This window comes from Miniopterus natalensis, chromosome 7, assembly GCF_054644295.1.
Source record: "Miniopterus natalensis isolate mMinNat1 chromosome 7, mMinNat1.hap1, whole genome shotgun sequence".
NCBI classification, from domain to species: domain Eukaryota; kingdom Metazoa; phylum Chordata; class Mammalia; order Chiroptera; family Miniopteridae; genus Miniopterus; species Miniopterus natalensis.
This window is the reverse complement of record NC_142087.1, coordinates 44,493,075-44,516,589: the sequence shown is the minus strand read 5'-3', so window position 1 is coordinate 44,516,589 and position 23,515 is coordinate 44,493,075. Positions and strand designations below refer to the sequence as shown.

The window sequence follows — 23,515 nt, the reverse complement described above, 5'->3', positions numbered from 1 at the left end:
GGCGGGGCCGGGGGGCCCGAGGGTGGCAGCCAGCGTGGAGCAGGGCGAGCGGCACCCGGCGCGGGGGCGCGAGGAGTCCGGGCGGGCTGCGGCGGCGGGGATCCGGCGGGCGCGGGAGCCACTTCCTGGTGCCACGCCCCCACGCCCTCCCGCACGTGACCCGCGGCCCTCTGGGCTTAAGCCGGCGACGGCCGCCGGGCCGCGGTGGGGCCCAGCCGCGCAAGAGGCTCCTCCCCTTTCCGCGAGGGCGGGGTCCCAGGGCGCTCCGGGGCTGCGAGGAGAGGCGGGGCCCGGGAGAGCGGAAGCCAGAGCGGCGCGGGGGGCCGGCGGCGGTGCCCCCAGTCCCGGCCGCGCCTTCCCGGTTTTGTTCGGGCCCCGGCTCCTGTCCGGCCCGGGAGGTTTGCGCAGGGCCGGCTACCCGCGTACCCGGCAGGGCTGCTGTGGCTCTAGGGAAGGCTCGTCGTTGCCCGCGGGAGGGTTTACTGAGTCTGCCCCGGGAGCTTAGCGGAGGAGGTGAGTCCTGTGGTCAGCACCTGGACGCTGCGAGCAAGCAGCGGAAACCGAGTGTAGACTGCAGGTCAAAAAGCCTTTTTTGAATGGCTTTGATATTTGAGGGGCTGGAGGGAAGCTCTTCAACCCAGAAATAGAAGGGAAAGAGGCGGAAGGGAGCCCTGTGTCCGTTCTCAACCAACAGAGGGATTTTGGAGACTTGAGAAGTTTGGCAGCGAAGTGGGGAAGATCACGATGCGTTTTGGACAGGTGACTCCAAGGAGAAGGCCGCCTAGACAATGGACGGGTCTGAGGCTCACCAGAAGAGTGACAAAACTTGAGGTGGAAATTAGGACTTATTGTAATATAGATGGTCATTGAAGCCGTGGAATTGGATGGGATGGCCTAAGATAGGGGTGTAAAGTGGAAAAGGCACGCAAAACCAACCTTTGGAGGCCAGGAAGGGGAGTCAGTAAAAAGCAGAGGTAGAAAGAGAAAGGACAGGGGGCTGTGTCTGAAGCTAAATGCAGAGACTCTTTCAGGCAGGTGGGGAAATCACTGTAGTGTTCTGCCTTATGTCCCAGGGAAGACACTGGCGCTTCCTCTGGAAGACCGTGTCTGCAGGGATGGGGGCAGATCCGCACTGCAGCAGGTTGGAAGTGAGACTAGGCAGTGAGAAAGGGGTGATAGCCAGCAAATGCAGGGGTACTGATCTGGAGAAGCTTGTCTCTGAGAGTAGAGTATATGGTGGTGGCCTGGGCTGGAAGGATTGGATGTGGGAAATAGGAATGATGAGTCTGGTATTTAAAATGAAAGCAGGAGCGAGGCTGTTCTGACTTTACTGTGCTTAAGAACCATGCAAGTGCCCCGGTGGGCGTGGCTCAGTGGTTCTAAGTAAGATCCAGGTGATTGGGGTTCGAGTCCCGGGCAGATGCCGGGGTTGCAGGCTCCATCCCCAGTCCGGGCGTGCAGGAGGCGGCCGATCAATGACTCATCACTGATGTTTCTATCTCTCTCTCCCTCTCTCTGAAATCAATAAAGACATATTTTAAAAAAGAATTAAAAAGAATCATGCAAGTCTGGGGTGAGCCCAGGAATCTGCAGAACCCCAGGTACCTCTGAGGCAGAGTTGGAGGGCCATGCTTATGAAGAATAGACTGGGGCATCTTCACATAAAGTGAGAATGGCTTAGCAGAGAGATAAAGATGGAAAAGGAGAAATCCAATCGAGGTGAGATGGGGTGGGCCCCAGAGCACACATCAGGGGATTGGCCTTTTCTGTGAACCAGTGGGGGAGAAGCAGGCTGGAGATTTGTGATTTATGGGTAGGATGATGAGGGCATTCCTCTCCTCAAGGGATCATCGAGATGTCATTTCTTCTTGGGTTTACATGTCCAAAACGGAACTCTTGATGTTCCTCACTTCCCTGCCAAATTCTCAAGCCTCAGTATTTTAGAGAATGGTGCCAAGGTGCCTAAGAAAAGTGAAGAAGAGAGGAGAGAATCAGACCAACGTAAGCAAACACAGGGGCTACCTGGAGGATGTCAAGGCTGAAGATGGTCAGGGTTTGGAAAGCTGAAGAAGGCAGTTTACTTTAGGGAAGAACGTATGGTAATAGGTACACCATAAACATTAGGAAAGAAAATAAGGATTAAAAAATAATAAAAATTTAAAAAGACTTGCTTTTCCCCCCTCCCCCCAAAAAGAGAAAATAAGTAAAAAGTGGACTTATACTATATGAAATATTTTAGGGTAATATGATGTAATTTAAAGCTAATGGGAAAAGACTACCAACTTACTGCCATTTCATAACTATGTTATTGTGACTTAAAAGCTTTGCATAAAACAATAGCTGATATGGTCAGAGCTAATATTTAAGTTGAAGTGCCTTTATATTAAAACTGATAAGACATCTAATAGAATTTTTAAAAGTAAAATACTGGGAGCAAGATGTGCCCTAGAATTAAATTGGTTTTAAATTGTGATTAGGTACAATAATGCCTACATGTTGGTTTTTATTAATATGACATATTATGTGATAGATAGGTCTAGTAGCTGTCTCAAAGGTAGGTGATATTTATGTAACAGCAAATTTAGAAAACTGCAGGTCCTGGGGGACAGTTTGCCCTTAACTATTTTCTGCATGTCATGGTTGAAAGAGCTGCCACACGGCCTGGCTGTTTTGACAATGTTTGTGCTACTTACAGAGTGTCAAACAGATGAACTGCGTGTGCTCGCAGGAGGCAGAGGATGGTGAGCGTGTAAACTGGCCGTGCTGTGTAGAGGTGGCGGCAGAGCCAGCCGCACAGCCTCCTGGTCTACGCAGGAATACATCTACTAGGTATTGTCTGAATATGGTTTCTCAATAGATTATTAAAGTAAAAGATTTCCTCATGGAAACATTAAAACATAGAACAACAATTAAGCAAAATAATTAGGATCTTGGTTTTCATTATTTTGTGAAAGCAGGAGTCCTTGTAACTTTTCTGAAGGTACTGGAGAGCTACCAAGGCAGCCGGAGCCTGAGAAGCCACGATCCGAGAGATGAGAGAGCAAGGTAGCCCAGAGGAGAGCCTCTGACATTTGCTGCTGTACCATTCCTACAGTTATACCATTCCTACATTCAAACTATATTTAAATTTCTACTCAAGTGTGCCACACACTGTAGTGTTTGGGATACAGCAATGAATAAAGCAAGCAAACATTCCTGCTCTAAATTAATGTTTAGTGACTAGAAACAGAAATGAGTAATATATGTCAGATAGAAGTAAGTTCTACCGAAAAAATAACTCAGGACAGGGTGATACTTGTAAAAGTTCAAACACTGTGGTAGCCAGCCTCCAAGATGGCCCTCAGGGATTTCCACCTCCAGGTATTCATTTTAATTTTAAAGATTTCATTTTTAATAAGGTAAATATCAATCATTTTTGAGAGTAAACATGTTTCTTGAAATCTTTAAAATTAAAAATTTAGAAACATTAAGCATTTAACAGTAACAAAACCCATTACATGTTAATATAAAGAATGTAAGTGAAAATCACTATATATTTTCCAAAACTTCAGTGAGAAAAATGGCACTTTTGTATTTTTGCAACTTTAATGTCTGACTTAAGACAGCTGATTTCTCATATTTGCTTTTACAGTCAATGTGTTGAGATACCTTGTTTTAGTTGAAATATATGAGGAAAATCTAGGAGTATATTAATAGCCTTTTCAGATATTGTAGATATCCTTTAATGCTACACAACAATTGATTATCTATTGCTCTGATACAAATTACCCCCCATTTAGAGGGGCTTAAAGGCACAAACATTTATTATTTAACAATTCTGCGCATCTGAATTTGAACATGGCTTCCTGGGTAGTTTTGGCTCAGGATCCCTCTAGTTGTAGTTATGACAGGATCTGCTTCTAACCTCACTCATGTGACTGTCTGCAGATCTCATTTCCTCATGTGTGTCTCTCCAGAGGCTTCCTGAGTGTCTCAAGACATGGCTGCTGGCTTCCCCCAGAGCAAGGGACCCAAAGCCACAGTGTCTTTTATGAACTAACCTCAGAAGTATCACTTCACCACTTTTGCTACATTCTATTCTTTAGATTCACTGAGTGCAGACCACATTTAGAGAGGAGAATTAGCGTCTGTCTTTGAAAAGAGAGGTATCAAAGAATTGGTGGACATATTTTAAAACCAGAACAGTCATGGATAATTTTGTAACACCATGTGCTGGTAGTTTGGAAAATATTTGTTCACCGAGTTACATGGATCTTTTAAATGTCAATAATTTCATTATATGCTTTCAAAAAATCCTATGTCAGTATTACTATGGATCTCACTAGGTATCACTACACGCCTGTTAGAGTGGCCAAAATAAAGAAACAGTGATTATACAAAATGCTGGTGAGGATGGGCAAAACTCTCTTTTTCCACAAAGTGGAACATTTAATCTCTGATCTATAGGAAGGGAAAAACCTATTTGTAATGTGCAGTAGGTCATTTAAAAGTGAAATCTAAATGAGAAGTGGAGAGGGAAAAAACTGCTTAAAATAGTACTGCTTCATTTTATGCAGAAGGGGTAACTTGGTGCCAGGATATAAGTTAATATAAGGAACAGGAAGAAACCACACAAAGAATCAATTCTAAAATGATCTCTTTGTTTTTAATATCTTAAAAAGCATGTTTCACAGCACACTCCAAGAATGCTATACAGCAACATTCGTTGCTCTTAGTCAAACAGAGCATGTCAGAAAACAAAACAAAAAACTTTTTAAGTGGTTAGTGGTTTTTAAAAATTAGGTCTCTGAAATTTCTGTAAAGCCAATAATCACCAATCATTTAAATCTTTGTTTCATAGTAGTAAACATTTCAGAAATGTAATAAGTATCCACCCGAAATCATACTTCTCTAAAAGCCATAAAACAGAAACAAAAATAAATACTTTTCTAGAAAGAACATATTTGGCATTTGTAAATATTAAAGGAGGGACTTTCAAATGTAAATAATGTTTAGATTTTTACTTTCTATTATCAGATTGGGCCTCTAGTGGTTCCAATCTGAAATCAGTAATAGGAGGAATGATTACATTGTAGTTAATGAACCTCAATCCTAATAAAGCCAATGCAGTGCTTACTTTATTTAAAAAGTGGCATCTAGCTAATACTAAAAATTATTAAAAGTGAGGTCAGATAGTTCAAATTAGTTGGTTAATTTGGTACCCAATGTGTTTCACACCTAGTGTTTATCATTTGACTTGCTGTATTTCTCTCAAAATGAATGAATAAGTATATGTTTGAATGAAATGTAAACTGAACTTGTATCATTGACTTCATTAAAATGTGTCAAACAGGATTAAATCTTATTTCTGCCCTTCCAGATATTTTACATTTTTATTATAAATGCAGAGCAGCTGCACCATGAGTTACATTCTATCCATTTCACCTAAATATAGAAATGATGAAAGTTAATTTTTAAAAATTTGGATGGTTCTTACAAAGATACACATATACATATATATATATATATATATATATATATACACACATACACCCATATATATATATATATATATATATATATACACACACATACACACACACACACACACACACAAATTTCAAAAACCTACAATGCCTTTTCTTGGATATAAACATGGGAAAGAATTCAGTTTATATTCACAATGTACCAATAAAAGTATTTTGCTTATGACTGTTTCCATCAGCCATTCTGAAACCAGATTTCCATTTATAACACCTACTAAAGGAAGATTATTTTCCTTTAGAATCATGGTCACAATCTGGAAAAAGAACTGAGAAGGGCTAATTTCAGGCCAATAAAATATTTCAGGAAAGATGAAACACAAAACAGGGAGGTGATCAGACCAAGTATGTTGTAATAAAAGCCTCCCTTGTAAACACTTCTGTCCTTTCCTCCCATATCTGGAAATGTTACCTAAGTTTTTAAAAATTATCATCAAAACATTTTATACCACGAATCCTGTAAAATCAGGTTGATTTCAACAGATAACCTTTAGCTGTTAAAGAATTATATTATCCTGTTCATAAGATGAGAGGTAGTGACATTTTATTCTCTCAATGCCAAGCTAAAAATTCCACACATCTGGCATATGGGTTACAAGGGGCAAAATGCACAGAAGCACCATTGTACACTCCTCGTGTTCGGTATTTCAAGTCACCCATAACTTCGTTTGGCATTGGCAGCTGGCAATTACCGCTGTGTTAACACTGAAAGCTGTGGGTATTAGTGCTATTCATCACATGGAACTGGAGGACCTTCATCATCTTTCAAAAATGAAGCAGCTTTCCTTCCATTCTTCTGAACATGATCTTCATTCATTTTCTCCAAAGCTTCTATCTACAAAATGAATACCATTTAAAATTGAATGCATCTGTCAAAATCCTATTTCACAGAAACTATACTTCAGATTGAGGCAGTATGTTTACTCTCTTAAAACAAGGTCACTCCTAATGATGATGGCCTTGAATCAGAATGACAGTATGACACATATTAGAGTGTGTCACATACATATATTACAGCATAACACATACATGTATGTTTTTGGTTTTTAATATATCTATATTGATCTCAGAGAGAGCAAAGGAGAGGGAGAGAGAGATAGAAACATCAATGATGAGAGAACCATTGATTGGTTGCAGCCCGCAACCTGGGCATGTACCCTGACTGGGAATCAAACCCCGACTGCCTGGATCCTAGGTCGATGCTCAACCGCTGAGCCACGCTCGGCCGGGCTATGTTTTTTATTTGACTATACTAGGAGGGTTAATATTTAGTTCTTTATCAAGCTAGCAAATGAAATCAAGATATGTCTTACTGTGTACTCTATAAAGCTTTCTGGGAACAGGAAAAAGGATTTCCCAGCATTTGTTCAACAATAGTAACACCTACTTAGCAACTATACTGAGCTAGAAGCTGGATTTACCATCTTTCTAGTACTTCTCTGGTCTTAGATCCAGCTTTCCAAATTCAAGTCATACAGAAGTTCTGGAACAGACTCCATAATAACTGTTTTCTGCTTTGGTATATTGTTGGGAATTATTTGCTGTTTCACTTTTTAGTTTTTGTTCAATTGTAAGAGACCTTCTCTGAGGGAGATTTTTTTTCTTTAGTTCTATATAGATCCATGTTATAATGACTGGGTATTTCTAAGAATGGCCACTAACTTTCTTTGTTCAGTTAAAAGCAGGGACCACGTGTTACTAATTCTTGTTATCACTCAGAGTGTTCACCAGTTAACTTCATAAGATAGGGGAAATACAGTGTATTGGAAATGCGTTATTTGTCCATCTCAACCTCAAAGAAGAGTTTTTGCTATGTCTATCTTAGGGTTTAAGCCTAGAAAGGACCAAAAATGTTTCCAGAAAATACAAATCTTAAATTAATTCTGTTTTTGAGGGGAGGGGGGATAAAATTAGCTTTGAGTTTCAGTAATCTACAATAGCCAGTACTCCATTACCAGCAGGGTGAAAAAACAGCTAAGCTTACCTCAGCCAAGAAATCAGCTTCATTATCTGCTGAAATGTTTAAGCCTGAAACAGCATTGAAGAGCTCTCGTTCACTAAGGGCTTCCTTTACTCCTCCTTTCTGGAAAAACTAGTAAAAGAAATATAAGGACGTAAGTGATATTAGCAAGGTTCTCTAAAAACAGGAAATAGTATACTTGTAGGACACCACTGAGTTCCTCCCACAATTTTTAAACCACAGGTTTCCCCACTTCCAGTTTAACTGTGCTCAGGTTCTACTTGTTCTCTGTCCTCTTACACATCTGTGCTGTCTTCTGAGTTAGTCAGTCTATAGCTGGATTAAGTTTACGCCTTCTAAAGCTATAAAAATGAGTGGTTTATAAAACTGTTTGGCATTGCTTTGAATGTGTAGATTCAAAGTATTCACTAAATCTAATAAAATTGTCAAGCAGGCATAGAACTTATTTCCAATATGAAGTTATTCTATCATTCAGAAAGAACACTACTATCTGAATCTATTGCTAACAATTAATTTCCTTTAGAAATAGCAAACAAATGTGACCCAACTCTGTGACTGCTAAGTTTTACCCTTCCTGATCTGTTTACTTTGCCTCACAGAAACACTGATCAGACACTGTACCAGTATGACTAGTGTCCTTTCAATGGTAATAACAATGACAGTAAACATGCAGACTTACTATATGCAAGCCTCTCTTTAAGCATTGTGCATGTATTAAATGTCTACTGGACTGTTTAAATATTTGGAGCCAAGATAAAAATTTACTCTATTGGAACTATAATTCAGTGGCCCAAATGTGAGGCATATAACCAAATTCTTGCTGAAAATAAAATGACAAATTGATCTTTATATCTTTATCATGAAGGCAGCCAGTAACCAATCCCTTCCTTCAATTTCTAAGAATATCTTACTTTTATTAGAAGTGAGAAAAATACATGAATCTCTTATATTCCATTAAAAAAACTATTAGTTTACATGCCTACCTGTGAGACATTCCTACAGTCACGGAACAAGAACTCCAGGCCATGAGGATGGGTTGGTTCTACAGACTGACTGACATCGATCAACCAAACCTATTTAAATATAGATTATACAGTGATTTACCTTCAGTAATTTCCATCAAGTCATTTAATCTGGACATTAACAAAATATGCTCCTCACCTTCCCAGCATGCCACAGCATGTTATATTCACTGAGGTCAGCATGTACGAGCGTGCATTCATTATATAACTGCTGCATCAACTGTGAGAAGATAAGGCAGACGTTTAGGAAATGAAATAACAATACTAATTTACCAATACAACTAAAATGTCTATGCTCACCAATAGTATCCAGAAAAATCAAGACTAAGTTAGAGCTTACTTCTTCTTTGTAGTCTAGGACGGCTTTCTTTTTTTAAGGCGGGGTCATGAAACAGTGAGACAATGGAGGGGATGAGTGTGTGACACTCTACTTCCTTGTCCATGTGATAACAATGAGGTCAGGAGGCCAAGGGGCAGACCTGGATTCCACATGAGTAAGAGAGCAGCCATGTGCATGGTCACTAACCAGGAGGATACTTAGGCTTACCCTTCATAAAAGAGCAAATGGCTCACTGAGACCTCTATGGGATGTATACAATTCCAAGGTTAAAAAGTACTTCCTACCAGACATAGTACGAAAGAGATATTCTTATAAATTATGTGGCATTATATGTTCATTATCAATGGTGAGCCCTAACCTTATAGTAGAAATCAGTGTTAAGGCTTTGCTTCCCAGCCTTAATATAATTCAAATAGGAAAAGTACATTACTACTTCATCTCTTTGCCAGCCAGAAAAAAAAAAAAAAAAGCAGCCAGAAAAGTAATTTGATTTTCCTTCGAATGTTGTCCTATTGGAGGCAAAGTAAGTTGGATTTCCCTAACTATATCTTAAAAAATTAACTTGTATAACACTTTTATATTCATATGAACTGATGAATGCCATGAGCTCCATGCAGAGACTGTATAAAAAGCATATGTTTCTCCACTATTCAGTTAATACAGAAAAATAACAATATTGGAGGCATTTTCTTAAGCTAGTAGGACCTCAGATTGAATTCAGTTGCTGTCCCGAAGCATAGCTTCCTCAAGATTCCTGACAAGTGCTTTCCAACTCTAACACCTGCACGGATGGAGAAACCACTCCCTACCATCTTTAGTTTCCAGCTGCACTTTATAATGAGTCCAAATCTGCTTCCTTTGAATTTCCCAACAAGGAAAGGTAATTTCTTTGCAGTTAGAGCATTATCATTCAAAAAACATAAAAACCAATTAGGCACTACATCTCTTAAATGTAGTAATGTCAAAATAAAGTTTTGTGAATAATAGCTTCATGCTTCTGTCACTGATGCTACAATGGAGCCTTCACTTGCTTCAAAGTCTATTTCTCTAAAACGACTCAAGACACACACATAGTGGTATAAAGATAACTCGTCAATGTTAACATTCTTTCACAAACTTCAGTTTGTCATTATATCACCACAAAATGGTACTATCTTAGGAAACTTTTAAAATTTAGAAGAAATATTTTTAAAGTTGGTGTGCAAATGCTTTCAAAGGCACAACTTACGTGAAGAGTTTGATAGTAGGCTTCTTTCATTTCTTCACTACTGAGCTTTACTTCTTTCAATTTAGGGGCTGGAACTTGATCATGACCAATAAAAGACATAACTAAAATGTGTTTCTTGAGTAGCACAACTGCTGGACAAGGAATTCCAGCTTTCTGCATTCTATACAGAAAGAAATGATCAAGAATGTAAAGATCTGGAGAAAATGTTTTACTCATTCAAAATATATCTATCAAGGGCCTGCAATGAGCTGGCATATTTTACCCTGTAGATGTGGGAATGCACATGGAATGGTGGAAATGACAAGACAGGTGAGGAGATGATTACAGTGCATTGTGGTCCGTGCACTGGCAGAAATGGGGATAGGAGCTATGGGAGCACACAACATCAAGGAAAACTGGGCAAATGGGAATTAGCCAGATTAAGACAGTGTGAGGAAATGCTGGTCTAAGGTTGGAAGCAGCTTGTAGAAATGCAAAGAGGTGTTCAAGAGCACAATCCATTTGGGGAAAGTATATAAATCAACACAGAGGGATTCTGAATAGGAAGAAGGGCAATGTGGGTTGAGGCTACAGAGAGAGGTAGGCTCCGCATCACAAAAGGGCTTTGAACTTTACACTAAAGACTACAGGGGCTGTTGAAGAATTTTAAGAAAGGCAGAGGTGAGATCTCAGTAATACAGAAGAAACTGGAGGCCAGCAATATCTCTTAGGAAATTATTCTATGTTTAGTCCTATTAAGTAGAAGAATTTTATAACTAATAAATATGAATATTACATTTGAAAGCAAACATCTTTAGAAAAAAATAAACTAAAATTAAGCTTTCAGTAAGAATACAATATGAGGTTTATTAATGAGAAAGATTATTACTAAGTTACTTGGCTGATAAAACAGATTCCTTGATAAATTCTGCTTAGAGAATTGAGAAACAATAATAAATTAAAGCAAAATGCAATTTGACTGGTAAGACTCCACCCCCACCAAATTAACAAACATTACATGTAATAAACATTTTCTGAAACAAAAAAAGGGAAATCATTTTTTATACTAATCCTAATTGGGAGACGAAAAAAGATAGCATTTAGATATATGACAAAATATCTTAGGCAGAAAATGGCTTCATTTATCCTGAAAATATGAATTCATATTTATATGTATGGAAATGTTTTTTATATAAAGCCTCATCAAACACCAGAATTTCAAGGCCTTCCATAATTTCTGCAAATGAATTAAAAAGAAAGCATAGATTTTTTTTGCCTGGCTTAAACAGGCCTAATACAAAAAGGTAATTACTCAAGATTACTTCTAGCACCATGATTTTCTTTACCTGGTGAGATTGTGCATTTCTTTTTCTGCCCACATTCGGATGATCTTACGTGGATTTAGTTTACTGAAGCGATCTTTAAACCTGAAATCATCTTTAATATATTTGTCACGGTTCTTAAACTCATTAAGGGTTGTTTTAAATACCTTGATGGCACATTCTGTAGGTATAAATTTACAATATTCCTTCTCATCTTCCATGCTAAATGGAAGAAAAAAAATTAAGTCAGTATAAGTTGTGAGCTCACAAGTAAAACAATTTCAAAATAAAGATTCTGTGACACATGGATAGATCTACTTTCTCTAAACATGACTAGCAAGAATCTTGCTCTGTTCTCTATTCCTGTCCCACACTACAAAGTCTCACTTATACAGCTGCACTCTATTACATAATTATCTTTTATTGACCATAACAATTCTTACTGTAATGTTTTCCTCTTGGCTGTATCATAAGCTCTTTGAGTAGAAAACGTGTTACACTTTATGCCCTGAAAAATCTAGCACAAGTACCTATTCAATTAATTGTTGATTACAAGGTCAACCTGAGAGTAATAGAAACCAGAACAATTCTGTGGTAAGCAGAATTCTAAAATGGCCCCCAAGATCCAAAGATCCCAGCCCCAGGTATACACACTCTGAATAATCCCCTTCCCTTGAGTGTAGGTGGCATAGCCACTCGCTTCATTAGGTTACATTATATGGCAAAGGTGATGGCCTAGTCATTCCCAGGATTACATTCCGTTAAGACTCAAGTCTTAGCTGAATGAAGGAGAGATTCTCCTACTGCCTTTGAAGAAGTCACCTTCTATGTGAAAGGGCTACACAATCAGGAACTGCAGGGGCCTTTAGAAGCTGAGAGCAGCCCCCACCTGATAGCCAGCAATAAAGTAGAGACCTCAGTCCCATAGCTGCAAGGAACTGCACTGTACCAAGGGAACAGGACCCAAGTTCCAGAAAGGATTACAGCCTAGCTTATAGCCCTGTGAGACCCTGAGCAGAGCCCAGATAAGCCATGCCTGCCCAAACTTCTGATCAACTAAAACTATGAGATACTAAATGAGTGTTTTACTTTTAAGCTGCTAAGATTGTGGTAATTTATTATGTAGCAGAGAAAACTAATATAAACTTTTAAAAGTATTTACTCCCAGCTGTAGAAAACAAAATGCTTTCTAGTTTTGCTAACTTACAAGTACAATAAAACCTCAATATAATGGACTAATTCAGGCAAGGGGGTGTCCGTTAAAGCTGAAAGTCTGTTACATAATAAAGTAGGTTTTCCGAATGCATGCATATAGTCTTTGCCCCAGCAATTTCAGTGTTAGGAATTTGGCTTAAGGATATATTGGCAAAAGCACACGAAGGTAGATATACAAGGATACTCATATATATTCACACAATGGTATGTACAACCATAAAAATGGGGTAATGTAAGCCAGTAATATAGAAGGATCTAAGATATAGTACAGGAAAACTAAGATCCTGAATATAAGAGTATAATCTTTTTTATATTAACAAAATAAGGAATAGATGCATACAAATTTCTGGAAGATTAGAGTAAAAATTGTTAATAGTAGTTATCTTTAGAGAAAAGATCTATGGGGCTAGAGTTGGTAAGATGAAGAATACTTTTCATTTTAATCCTTTCTGTGAACTTTTTAATTTCTACCACAAGTAATCTTTCATTTTAAATAATTTGTGCATGGTCTTAGGGTACCCTCAAATAAATTTGGAAAGAGGGCAACAAAGCTTGAAGAAAGAAAGAAATTTTTATTAAGATTACCATATACCAGGTATAGTCAAGTACCCTCATTTATCCCCACAAAAATCCTATGAGGCAAAGGTCATTTTATAAATGAGGGTTAGTAACTTGCTCCAGATTATATAGCTTGAAAAATGTTAAACTATTTTATCCTAACATTCATTTTTACCCTTTTCTTTTTGGAACTTAACAGTGTAATTTGATATACAATTATATGTGTATATCTCATCTAGAAAGGGAGACTAAATAGTTAGGAAAACCTGCCCTGGCAAGGTAGCTCAGTTGATTAGAACGTTGTCCCGATACGCCAATTTTGTGGGTTCAATCCCTGGTCAGGGCACATACAAGAATCAACCAATGAATGCATAAGTAAGTGAAACAACAAATTGATATCTCTCTCCCTTGCCCCCTCCCCCGCTAAAATCAATAACAAAAATTAAAAAAAGAAAAGAAAACCTGAGGTAAGGACTTGATCAATAATTGTTTAAATCACCTTAAGTACATAGTAAATAACTTTCTAAACCTAAAAAAACTAGAATAACTTTGTAATCTATTTTAACATTTTTGTTTGTAAACAACATTAAGGTAAAGGGATAGCTGAGCTAGTAAGCCTTGCTGTAATTTTGACAGTAAATAACCAGATGATTTCATATTCCTGGCATGTTCTCTAAACAAGCTCCACTTTTAAAAAAACATTTCTCTTCCTTGTGCAGTTCTTTATTCATCGAAGCCCTTGTAATAAAAGTGAAGTGGGTAAGATCTAAACAGCATAAGACCTCTAACACGTTTTCTTAAATAATGTAAGCATTACTGAAAGCTGGTATTTCTTTTTTCCTTAAATATGTTTTTATTGCCTTGAGAGAAAGGAAGGGAGAGGGAGAGAGAGAGAGAGAAACATCAATGATGAGAGTTACTAATCAGATGCCTCCTGCATGTCCCCCTACTGGGGATCAAGCCTGAAACTAGGCATGTTCCCTGACCAGGAATCGAACTTTAACCTCCTGGTTCATAGGTTGACACTCAACCACTGAGCCATGCCAGCCGAGCCAGAAAGATGGTATTTCTTAAAGTAAGAATCAGAGTTGCAAGGGGAAGAATCAGTGACTGATGAAGCATGTCCCCTCAGACCTGGTACTGAAAGGCCCCATGTCTCAAAACCCATGCAAAAATGTTTAGACAAACACAGGTTCGAATTTTGCTCTGTTACTTATAGCTGCCTATATGATACAGTATGATTACAATAAAGTAGAAAGTATATGCACAGAAAAAAGACTAAAGGAGTCTACACAAAATTAATGGTTATCACCCGATGGTGGGATTAAGATGAGTATGTTTTTCTTTCTACATCCTTATAGTGTCCAGATTTTCAGTAATAATACTTTTTAAATTATTTTGCTTTCCATGCCGCATTAACTTTAATTTTGTAAAAACCCACTCATATTGGGGAGAAGGGGCTAAACTTTTACTGACATGATGGTATTGTATTTTGCTCATTTACCTCCCTCCATACGCATGAAAGACAACAGATTCCTTTCCTGTACTAATGCAGCCAGTGATTGTCTCCAACATTCCAGAGTTGACCATTTTATACATAAGTAAACGTGTCTTAGGATCAACTGCTTTTTCCTGCAAGAGATAAAGCACTATAAATGAAAATGTTTATCATATAACACTTTCTGAGCCATTTCTAATATCAAACATTCAAAATATATACTTTTTAAAACCTTTATTACTTACTTATAACAAACAGACTCTTAAGAGTAGCCTCAAGCCCAGCCAGTGTTGCTCAGTGGTTGAGCACTGACCCATGAACCAGGAGGTCACGGTTTGATTCCAGGTCAGGGCACATGCTGGGGTTGCAGGCTCAATCCCCAGTAGGGGGCATGCAGAGGCAGCCGATCAATGATTCTCTCATCATTGGTGTTTCTCTCTGTCTCTCTAATCAATTTTTTAAAAAATAAATATAATTTTTAAAAATAAATACTTAAAAAAAAGAGTAGCGTCAAGATACAATTCATTCCTGTAACTTTAACTCTGTCTTTGTAGATGAATATATAAAAGAATTATTAGAAGTCAGACATTAGTTTAGTCAAAATCTTTTTTATCTCCATAGTTTAAACAGTTCTCCCAGTGTACTTATAATTAGTTTATTTTTCTAAAGGTTTAAAAATTATTTTCATGATATTTGACAGTTTTCATTCATATAAAACATCAGAGACTTGTAAATTATTACAAATGTCAAATTTCTTTAAAATCTTAGAACATTAATATGCAATATAAACTATACAGTTCAAATTATGACCACTAAAATATTAGTTTTAAATAAGTGATTAATAACCATTACATTAAATCTGAAAAGTCTAATAAGCAAAACAAGTTGGGTTTTATTTACACCTTTGATTTGAAAAACCAATCTCATAAAAAAAAAAATCAAACAGAAAAAAATGTAAGATTACTTACTGCAGTAGAATGTTCTTTTTTCTCATGGAGGCGGGCGCTTCGACGTTCTTCTGAGTAGGCATGTTGTTTTAAAGCATTGAAAACGTGGTTTGATAGTTTTAAATCCATTCCGATTCCATCTCCTACTTGAAATCCTGGTGCAAACTGCCAAAAAGAAGAAGAATTATTAGCATCTGAATACTTTAAAATGGGGCCAGTAAAAACAAAAAATGAGATCAGTCTTTACTTGAAATAGGTTTCCTACTCAATAAATGATCAGGCTATGAAAGTGGAACCCATAGGTATTACAGAGAAAAAAATAAAATGACTCTCTAATAAACCCAACAGAAAGGAGAGCAAGGCTGTTTAAAAAACTACAACCCAAAGGAGGAGGTTAATTTTATTCTATGCACAGAAAACATCCAATCACATCTAAAAACATTTCAGCATATACTTTGTACCTTGCTTTTACATCAAAGGACACATTATATTTTGAAGACTACACCAAATCTTACCAAAGAAATATAATTTCATAATTAATTATTTCTGAGGAGTGGGTTAGTATAGCAAGCTATGCCAACACCATGACAATTATGTTTAAAGTTAAATTAATTAAAACAAAAAATTTAGTTCTCAATTACAACATCCAAATTTCAATTGTCAAATATGGCTAATATTAGATAGTATAGATATAAAACATTTCTACTACCACAGAAAGTGCTATTAGACGGGGCTGTTCTAAAGTCAGATCTGGACTGTTTTTAGAATTAATAGGTCTTCTTAACAAGTATTTGTGTCCTCAGATCTAAATGTTTTATATTAACCAAAGTATTTATGAAAGAGGAAAAATGATATTTTTTCCCTTTTCCTATTTTTTTAGAGTTACATTTTATTTCTGACTTTTCGGGAAGTTCAGGCATAAGATAAAAAATGTAAAAAGTATAAAAGGGGATATAGTAGAAAGTATTTCTTGCTCCCATTCTTATCCCCAAATCACCAGTGTTATCTGTTCTTGGGTAGGAGTGCTATTTTATGAAAAATAATATGCTGAAAAATAAATACTACTTTCCTAAGATCTTCTTAATTTTAGAATCAATACAAACTATTTTTCTTAATATTGTAGAATTTTATTCTGCAGTACATTGTATTCTCATTAGTGGCTAAGAGTTTTCAATGATATTGCCACATTATAATCTAAAACATCTTTAGAAAGAACAAAAGCTATTTTTAGAAATTTAAGATATTGTATTTAGAATCCCATGGTTTTAACTTATTCCAATAAAATTCTCAACTCAGAGATAATACTTTCTGTAACTTACATTTTCCATTCTGGCTGTATTCTTTCTCCCACATACTACTTCATCATGTTTGGTGGTGATGTCTCTTCCTTTTCCAATAAAACCCTTTTTGGGAGTAGGAACTGGTTTTGCTAAAGGCAATTAAGACAAGCCAAGTATGTAAAAATAGCAAAGACTAAATTGCTGAATTCAGTATTGTCTGAAAAGATACCTGAATCTAACAGTAAATCACCAAACTCGACTCAAAGATAAATATAAAATGTAAGGATTCATTGGAAAACTTAAGTCTTCCTATGTCCCCATCAAATAAAAGCATTGATACCTGGTCTATAGGGATCATCACGAGTATCCTGCCAGTCAACTTCATCTTCAGAGCTATCACTGTCTTCATAAGGATGTACTTTTCGATAATTTTCAAAGGAAATGGAAACTTAAAAGGCAAAAAGAGTTTGAAGACTTATTTAGGAGCACTTCACAAGCATTTTCTACCACCCAATGCAGTTGTTACAATGAGGTCATAGTACCTTTGCTATCTCCATTGAATTTTTTTTCTTCACGCCTAAGCTGTGCATCATATTCTCTGTCAAATTCCATCTGTAACATCTGAGCCAGCATTAGGTCGCTGGAAGTATCAGTGTTTTCTCCAATAATAAATGGTCCTTCAGCAACACTATTCAAAATAAGGCAATACAAACTAATATACTGTGCTTATGTAAATAGATGCTACCAATTATGAGAGTAGGATGTGCTTTTTCATTGTTAAAAATTGTACTAAAGAAACAATAGGGACAAACTTTACCAAAGCACCTCTCCTGCCCAGCCACCCTCTAATTAATGGCAGAAACCTGTGAGAGCACCAACTAGGACTAAGAATGCTCTGAGAGAAAGCTAAAGGGTATATAATAAAATCCACACTAAGACCCAGAATTCATTTGTTCTGATCAAAAGAGAGATAATATCTATACAAAAAAAATAAACTGCAGACATTTGATTAAGACATTATTTGACAATTTGGAGACCATCAGGTTCAATTGTTGCAATAACTAAACCCCAGAGAAACAGAGTGGTTTGCCCAAAGTAATACTGAAAACTCATCACAGAATCAGGACCAAATCTCAAATATCAATGGACTTCCAGTATGGTGCTTTTTCTACACACTGCTTTTCTAAATGTATTTCTTAATTATTTGTGATGACAATCACTGATCAAATCCTAAAATTTTGTTATAATAAGCTGCTAGTCAAAATAGATTCTTTCTGAATTTTACTTACACAACTTTAGGAAAAGTGGCAGCTTCTTCTTCTAATTGCAACTCTTTAGCCAACTGTTCACTCATTACATCAGCCAAAGAACAAGATACTGTATTTTGAGGGGTAGCCCATGGACACTATTAAAAAAGAAAAAGGACAATTCAATTAATAATAATGAATACCTCCCAAACTTGGAAATAAAGCTATATTTTGAGAATTAAACTAGTTAAATCAACCCAAAGTAAAAATATCTCCCAGTTCAAATAACTAGTTAAATCAACCCAAAGTAAAAATATCTCCCAGTTCAAATCGGTGTGTCCTTTTTAGTTGTTCCAAGTCCATGCTCACCAAGCAATCTTCTACTTATAATTTAGCTTCCCATGTAAAATCTCTTATAGGAATAGACTCTATCAACTGCACAATTCAAGCCCACTTGGAAGTTATACTTCATTCTAATTTAAGCAGTAAGTCTTCTACATGTAAAAAGTGTGTCAGTCTCTCTCAAGACATCCTGGGATATCCTAAAACAAAATAATGACAAACAATAAAAACTCTATTTCTGAACTTCAGAAGTTGAAAAATAGTCTTGAAACAATATCACTATAGCAGCGATATTCTGTGAGACTCTTCTTAGGTCGCTAACCAGTCAGCCTTCCTCAGTAACATCACTATCTCGGCCTTCTTGAAATACAAACTGTGGGGATATTTCACAATTCTTAATATTTGAGGGAACAAGCTTTACTTAGCAACAGCAAGTGATTACATTTGGTAGTCTAGTGATTAGGACCATCCATATTGAATAAGATGTCTAGATATCTCCTGAACTTGCCCAGCTCCCCTTCCAAGATCCTACACCTCGTTATCACCCTCCCATGACCAAGCTACTGTAAGAGCCTCCTAACTAATCTTTCTGCTTCCAGCACTTCATTTCCAGTCAGCACACCACAACACAACAGTTTTTCTAAAATGCAGATTTGATTGATCCAGTTTCCTTACTTAAAGCTCTTTCATTGTTTTACTGTTTCTCACTGTCTTTAGGATAAAGTCCAAACTCATTCCTTAACTACTACTGAGTATCTAAATTAGAACATAGCACATGATATGCTTTAGCCAGACAAAACTGTTTAATCAAGTTTAGCCAGTAAAGGATCTCTAGCTGGCCTAAGGGCTTGTTGGCGTGACTCTGAGGACAACTGGGCAACTGACCCTTGTTCAGGTTCCATAGCACTGAGGGTCAGGAATTTACTTCGTTCAGGCTGTTAGGGTGGAACACTTCAGGGTAATAAATGACAGCTATGCCTACGTGAATCAGAATCAAGTTTTATCTAGTCTCACCCTGAGACTGATGAGACTACGCAGTTCTCAGCACATACCTATACTAGCCTATTGCAGAACTGACCTGGTGATAACAGGGAGGCTTCCTCAAGGTCTTGTGTGACTCTCCTGGTGAGGAGTTTGAGATCTGGAATCTTGAATCTCTCAGTAATCTAGAGAATATAGCTAATCTTTTGGCCACATGACTTTGCTGACTTCTTCCTAAACCCTCTAGGGTCGAAGACATAATGCTGCCTAGAAATGCTTAGTCTGATCAGTTTCAAAGTCCAGGTTCCAAAAGGCAAATAAGTGTATTCTCTAACTCAGAATTCTCAATCACATTTTGCAATGACTAATAGTAAAATAAAAGACATAATTCACTATATTTGAGTCACGTGGCTAAATATACATAACTTATATGGATTAAAGTCACACAACAATTGAGCAGATGCAGTATCATCCCTATTTTAAAGATTTAGAAACTGAGACACAGGAAAGTTTTTTGGTTTTTTTTTCAATAGAAGTGCTGAAATTTGAATGAAGGCAGTAGGACTTAAGAGACTACCCTCTTAGTATTTTGCTATACTGCTTCCCTAATCATCTTGTCTTGGGATATGAGAAGCAAACTGCTGTACTGCCTGCAATCTAAAATACAAATTCCTCAGCAATAAATGTTCTTCAAAACTTGACCTAATTTAACTTTACAGTCTCAATTACCCTCATTACCCTACGCTTAAGCAACACTTAATTATATGCCAAATGTGGCATACTTTCACACCTTCACACATGCTTTTTCTTCTTTATCTCTTTCCCCCAATTAAATTACACCTCCTCCGTTAGGCTGTCTCAATTTCTATCCATTCCTTTGTGTTTCCATACCACTGTGTACTGTGTGAGCAGGACCACTCACTGTATTAGTTAATGCATCAACCACAACACAGCAAGCAATAGCCCCTTGAAAGGCAGGGTGTTTTCATTATCAGAGCCCAGCAAAGAGCTTCAGACATAAAGAGGAACTCAAGCATTTACTCAATATGTGCCAAAAGGAAACCTAGGTATGTGCTCTGACCAGAAATTGAATCCACAGCCTTTTGGTATATGGGACAATGCTCCAACCAACTGAACCACCCAGCTAGGGCTCAGCTGTCTTCTATTGAATCAGACATTAAAAAGACTTGCAAAAATGTAAAACAATATTACTCTCTTCACTAATTTTTTTTTGTTTTGGAAAAAATTTTAAATATAAACATGTTATTTTTTATTAACATTATGACTGTGAAATCACTTAATAAACATTTTTTGATTTTGCAGTTTATAGGACAAATATCAATAGCAAAAACCAATATAAACGAAAGTTCTCTGGGGTCCTCAATGATTTTTAAGAATGTAAAGAAGTTTCGACTGAAAAGTTGAGAATCAGTGGCCTTTAACATTCTATCCATTTTTCAAGACCTTCCCCAAAACTCTACCTCCTCCATGTACACTTCCATAATCACTTGTTTTCCCAGAAGTTAGAGAAGGAAAGGATTAAGTAAAACTTGCAGCATTTTGCCCTGGTGGTGTGGTTAGAGCTTCAGCCCTCTGGCCCATGGGTTCAATTGCACGTCAAAGGCACGTACCTGGGTTGTAGGTTTGACCCCCAGCCTCGGGTGGGGACGCATGCAGGGAGGCAACCAATCTATGTGTTCTATGTTTCTGTCTCTCTCCCCCTCCCTCCCTCTGTCTGTTCCTTCCAATCTCTCCAACAGTCAACGGAAAAAATATCCTCAGGTGAGGATTAACAAAACAAAAAAAAAACAACAAAAAACTTGCAGCAGATTCTAATTTTTTTTGCCTGTGAAATGCTATCTTCCCAATGGAATATCCATAAACCCAGGGCGGTTTTTGTTGTTGAATGATAAAAATAAAATTTGATGATGTATACTTAAATAAAAATATGACTGATATCAAGCACTTCGTTATTGAATTAGTTTTGTAAGTAAAATTTGTTCTAAGGTTAGGTAATTGAGCAAAGTATGTCTCATTTGACATTTTTACAAACCACTGTAGATGCTTAACTGGAGGAATTTAACATGTAAAGTACATATTCATTAGTATCTGCCTACTGACTTTGCCCTTTTATGTCTACTGATCTTGGACTTGAAAACAAGGTGTTAGTAGAAAAAAAATACACAATAACATGTAGGTGTAACCACAATTGCCAACGGAATACCTTAGATTCTCCCGACAATTGTATGAGAACTCCATAAAATTAATTTTACTTTTACTTAGTAGCTAATTATTTCCCCCTTTTCTGTTAAGACCTCACCTGAAGATCCAGTAAGGTTAACAAGTGACCCTTTCCACGAAAAACAAGTTCTATGTTGGCATATGAAGAACAATTATAAAGCTAAAAAAGTTGGATTCCTTAACAACTTTAATTTGAGGAACACAAAATCCCAGTTGAAGCACTCTTATTTTCAAGCAAACCCTCAATAAAGTGGCAGAAGAATCTTTTCATCCTTCTAGTGAAAGTACCATGAAAAGGAGCAGCCTGAAATCCAGAAACCAAATGTGAAGTGTGAGATATACGTAAGAGTCGGCCATTATAGGAAAAAGCTTAAATGTTACCGCCGAGGCCGATAAGAATTCATAACCGTTTTACACTATGTCGAGTACACTTCAGTATTAGCCTGTGGAGAAAAGGTGACCCTGGGCTTATCTTCTAGTATTTAAAAAACAAGAAATTGCCTAAGTAGTATAACCATACTTGTGAAATGAAGGAATCACCTTTCTGTCGGGCTTCCTGCGTTACTGGGCTGACTCACTCGACCCGTGAAAAACAAGCCCGTGCAGTTTTCCCTAAAACGTCACTGCCTTAGAGACAGTAAGCGAGTCCCGCCCACAAATGTGCTACAAAGTTTGAGAGAGCAAGGGGCAGACCTAGAGAAAGACCCCAAGTCTCCGGCAGCCTGAGCCCCCTCCCCGCCTGCCCGAGCCCCCTCCCCGCCTCTTCCACTCCCACCCCGGCCGTCCCGCCCCGCTCCGCTTTCCGAGGTCGCCGGGATCTCGCCCAGAACTTCCCAGGTCGCCTGCGGAGCCGCCTCGGCGCCTGCCACCCTCTGCGGGCTCTCCGACACGACCAGCGCAGGTGACCAAGGTAGGTGTATTTGCCCCGACCGAAACTCACCTTGTTGGGGCCCCAGGCCGCTGCCGGCCCGGGTTCGGGCGATGATACTCCGACCAGATCCATGTAGGGGAAGAAGACAGCACCGAGGACAGAGCAGAGAGATGACAGGACCGGGAAGCAGCCTCTGCCGGGGAGACAGGAGGCGGAGCAGGGGCGACGGGGTGCTGGTGCTGGTACTGGTGCTGGTGCCGGAGCTGAGGTGACAGATGGCGGCGGCGTCCGCCGCCGCGTCCGGAATTAGACCTCTTCTCTTCCGCCCCGTCCGCTGGGACCGTCGCTTCCGATTGGCCAGCGCCCCGGGCTCCGCCTTAAGTCACCTCTGCCCGCCCCCGGAGGGCCGCACTTCCGGCCGCTCCTCCGGGCGCCCGCTGCTGGGCGGGGCAGAGGCCGGGTGGGGCTCGTCCGGCCGGGCTCTGCTCCGTCCCCCCACCGCCTTTCCCTTCCGTCGTTCTTGACCCGGCCAGACAGCCGCTGGAACTACTCATCGGAATTAGACCGCGTGGACTATAAATAAACAAGCAAACGAAGCGCTCCCTCTCCGTTATTTTCCGGGTTCATTCTAAACTGGGATGGAATGGAAGACAAAGTGGCAGGCTTGTACAGCCGAGGGAGACTGAGGAAGACGATCGGATATTGTTAATTCCGTTTTTCATTAGGAGGCGGGGCATGGAACGTGGAAATTTGTAAAATGTGTTATATAACGTTGAGCATAAATAGGACTGCCTAATAAAAATTTTGATTCGGTATTTTGTAGAGAGAGCCTCATACAGTGACCGGGTAAAAATAGCTAAGCATTACATTTCACTTATATATTCATGCACTGTTCAAAGTACTGGATTAACTCCTCAGTCCTCAGAATATTCCTGAGAGGT

At 38.4% G+C, this 23,515-nt stretch overlaps 1 protein-coding gene across 1 annotated transcript; it reads right to left on the bottom strand.

The window, feature by feature from the left end:
- Nucleotides 1-5,545: 5,545 nt before the first annotated feature.
- On the bottom strand, nucleotides 5,546-22,751 carry RIOK3 (RIO kinase 3). The gene is made up of 13 exons (XM_016211520.2): nucleotides 22,644-22,751; nucleotides 18,182-18,297; nucleotides 17,435-17,580; nucleotides 17,233-17,340; nucleotides 16,932-17,041; nucleotides 15,634-15,777; nucleotides 14,672-14,799; nucleotides 11,419-11,616; nucleotides 10,094-10,253; nucleotides 8,665-8,745; nucleotides 8,487-8,576; nucleotides 7,507-7,614; nucleotides 5,546-6,357 (listed from the first exon to the last, which is right to left on the bottom strand). The coding sequence occupies exons 1-13, from the start codon at nucleotides 22,704-22,706 to the stop codon at nucleotides 6,250-6,252; spliced, it is 1,560 nt and encodes a 519-aa protein (XP_016067006.2). The 5' UTR covers nucleotides 22,707-22,751; the 3' UTR covers nucleotides 5,546-6,249.
- Nucleotides 22,752-23,515: the final 764 nt, after the last annotated feature.